Raw genomic sequence first — 3,837 nt, 5'->3', positions numbered from 1 at the left:
AATTTTTAAAAGAAAAATATTTTTCAATTCATTGGTATTTTTAATAATCGCGCGAAGCGCGGTCAATTTACTAGTTAGGTGAATAAAATAAGTATATATTCCCTTCATCCCAAATTAATTATCCTGGTTTACTTCTCAAGAGTAAATTCATTATTTTCGAAGGAGAAAATCAGACTTTCAATTATTCATTGGATCAATTTTCTAACCTCCATTATTTAATTTTGTGCATTATCATGGAACTTCTTAGTTTATCATCTACCTAGAAGCGCACTGCCACAACTCACTGCCACCTTGATCCACTCTTGATTGTCCATCTCTTAGGGACAACATAATACTAAAATGTTTAATGATTAACAAGAATGAGTTCAACTATTTAATACTCATGGAATTTGCTACTCACTTAAGGGTAATTTTTTAGAAAAAAGATTAAGTAATCAACGAAATAAATTCTTTTGTTAATATTTATAAATAAATGTATAACATATATATTTAAAAAATTAGTCTACTTTAGAGTCAAGTATATTTGCATCTTCTCTGAATTGTAAAATTTCTACGAACCTCTCTTTTTGAAAGTACTATGGAAGCAAAGTTAGGAACACGGACAAGGTGATTTTGTTATCAATTACTCCTAAAATATACCACCGCACATAACGCCACTATCTTATTATTAATCGTTTGAAAATGATTTGCTAATAGAATTCAAGATTAAAGTTTAGCTCAAAGATTAATCTACGTGATTTATTTTAATATTTTCATTTACTTTTCCTTTACAGCTTGTTTGGATGATTGTTACGTGTCGTTTCATGATATATCGTATCGTATTGTGTATTGTACGGTATCGTTTGATTAATACAATATTTGGATGGGTTGTGTTGTTTTGCCGTCATTTCATGATATCACACACCAGTAATATGATGAATAAACTTGTAATATTATAAAGAAAAATTATGATACAGTATATAAAAAGACAAGGTAAATGATAAAATAAAGTTATTTAATAATAATGAAGGGTGAGATTGAGAGAAAAGGAAAAAGTAACGACGTGACCACATCAAATTGGTCGTTATATAAAGTGGCACATTTCATCGCTACGTAACTATGAATTTAACGATACGATACAATAAAATTTAAGTAACAATCAAAATAAATATTATATTTAAAATAGCAATATGGTACAGTACAATAGCTAACAACCATCTTTGTTAATTAAGGTACCTAAAACTGATGTTATATTAGTATTTCGCGCATGATATCTTTAACTTGGAGAAGTCTCTGTAATCTTCAAACTAAATTAAGATCCAAATAAGAAAATCCTCGGTTCTGATTATGGATTCAGCCGAAATACCAGATTCCGGCCACCGCCCGCCACCGCCAACTGGCCGGGCTCTTCCCTTCACCATAAAACTCAAACCCCTTTATCTATTATCAATCTTGGTACTCCTTTTAGCAATTTCATTCAGTATTTCCAAAACACATTACCACAAAAAACTAATACTCAGATTAAGCATCTCACCACATTCCTATTTCCTTAAAAAACTCCTAACTTTACTTCGCCCAACAACCTTAAACACCTCAAAAAACCCAATTCACACAACCCCATATTGTGTCCTATGGATGGCTCCATTTCTTTCAGGGGGTGGGTACAGTTCAGAAGCTTGGTCTTACATTTTAGCTTTAAGTGAGCACTCACTGAAAAAAGATTCAATCTTTAGCTTGAAAATTGAACAACATGGGGATCTTGAAAATCTTGAATTTTGGGAGGGTTTACCTTTAGAAATGAGGAATTTAGCTATTGAGCTTCACCAAACAGAATGTAGGTTAAATGAGACTGTTGTTGTTTGTCATAGTGAACCTGGTGCTTGGTACCCTCCACTATTTGATACAATTCCATGCCCACCAATAGGTTATAATGGTCATTTTAAGGCTGTAATTGGTAGGACTATGTTTGAAACTGATAGGGTAAATGCTGAACATGTGAAAAGGTGCAATCTTTTGGATTTTGTTTGGGTTCCTACTGATTTTCATGTGAAGAGTTTTACTCAAAGTGGGGTAGATCCATTGAAGATTGTTAAGATTGTTCAGCCTGTTGATCTTGAGTTTTTTGATCCACTAAAGTATGAGCCACTAGAACTTGGGTCAATAGGGAATTTAGTGATGGGGTCATCTTTAAATGGATCAAATATGGGGAAACAGTTTGTTTTCTTGAGTATTTTCAAGTGGGAATATAGGAAAGGATGGGATGTTTTGTTGAGGTCTTACTTAAGAGAGTTTTCTGGAGGTGATGATGTAGCTTTGCATCTGTTAACGAATCCGTATCATTCTGATAGAGATTTTGGAAACAAGATTGTTGAATATGTGGAGGACTCGGATTTGGAAGAACCAAGAGATGGTTGGGCTCGAGTATATGTGATCGATGAACACATAGCTCAGGTTGATATGCCTAGGCTATATAAGGCTGCTAATGGGTTTGTTCTGCCGTCTAGAGGTGAAGGTTGGGGTAGGCCTATTGTGGAGGCAATGGCAATGGAATTGCCAGTGATTGCTACAAATTGGTCAGGGCCAACGGAATTCATGACAGAAGAGAATAGTTATCCGTTGCCTGTGGATAGAATGAGTGAAGTTACTGAAGGACCGTTTAAAGGGCATTTATGGGCTGAACCTTGTGTTGCTAAGCTTCAAATGCTAATGAGGCACGTTATTAGAAATCATGAGGAAGCTAAGGCCAAAGGTAGGCGGGCAAGGGATGATATGATGGGTAGGTTTTCCCCAGAGGTTGTAGCAGGGATCGTTAGTGACCATATCAAACACATTATTGATCAAAGACTATAATTTTTATGCTGTCTTTTGGAATGATAAGAGGAGATTGTACATTTCACTGCAATGATTTACGGCATATTTGGTCACTGTTAATTCAATGATTATTAGTTCTGGTGGATTTGCTGTCTGCATTCCTATGTGTAAATTGAAGAACAATTTTTTCCTTAACAGATGGAGATCTGAAAAAGATTTGAAAGTTGATGAACCCAATATTGGAGTGAAAAAGGTTCTAAAAAGGGACAATGCATTGGAATTATCCTGAGAATCAATTAACAGGATGGCCTTATCGACACTCTTATATGATCTTAAATGGAGTTCCTGTTAGATAAGTATGCATTTCTTCGCTAAAACCAGAATTGTGTTGGTAATCCAGTTATGTTCTTTGTGATGAATATCAACAACAAATGCCTATTTTAAAGCTTAGAGCTATATTGACATTGTTATGCTGTGGGTTTTTGGTTTGGAGTAGTATGAGAGGAAAGACATGTTACCAACTAATTTCTGTAAGTTGTCGAAATGGAAGGAGATAACAAAAGGGGAAGCTTAATCACATCCAACACCCATGGATTGGGAGTATCAACGATGGAAGGAGGTAAGCAAAGAAACCTCAACATTGTACAAATTATAACTTAACTTTTGGTCCAAAGCCAGTCCCAACTGTAGTAACTTGATGCTTATATCCTCCAGTTTGCTTCATTCACTACATCAGCAACTTGTTCATTTAGTTTATAACTCCTTACAATGAGTTTACTGATATAAAAAAAAAGAAGCTTTTACGACGAGTTTGAACAGAGAATGAGCAGCCAATATCAAACTAATACCAAGGCTTTAATGCATGCATTAGCATGGTTAAAGACAAAATTGTCCTTAAAGTCCCTTAAAGCTAGAGAATATGGAGGGCATTTTTGTAAGCAACTATTTTTTTAAAAAATTATGCAATGCATTATAATTTTAATACACCACACCAAACAATAGATAAGAAATAATATTTGCATAACTAATGCTTGCATTACTAATACA

At 34.5% G+C, this 3,837-nt stretch overlaps 1 protein-coding gene across 1 annotated transcript; it reads left to right on the top strand.

Annotated features, from left to right (window-relative positions):
* The first annotated feature begins 1,222 nt into the window (after window positions 1–1,222).
* LOC107791875 (uncharacterized) lies at window positions 1,223–3,518 on the top strand. The gene has a single exon (XM_016614020.2). The coding sequence runs from the start codon at window positions 1,327–1,329 to the stop codon at window positions 2,827–2,829; it is 1,503 nt and encodes a 500-aa protein (XP_016469506.1). The 5' UTR covers window positions 1,223–1,326; the 3' UTR covers window positions 2,830–3,518.
* Window positions 3,519–3,837: the final 319 nt, after the last annotated feature.

This window comes from Nicotiana tabacum, chromosome 11, assembly GCF_000715075.1.
Source record: "Nicotiana tabacum cultivar K326 chromosome 11, ASM71507v2, whole genome shotgun sequence".
In the NCBI taxonomy this organism is placed as follows: domain Eukaryota; kingdom Viridiplantae; phylum Streptophyta; class Magnoliopsida; order Solanales; family Solanaceae; genus Nicotiana; species Nicotiana tabacum.
Note: the sequence above shows the minus strand (reverse complement) of the source record. Positions and strands in the feature narration are given on the sequence as shown.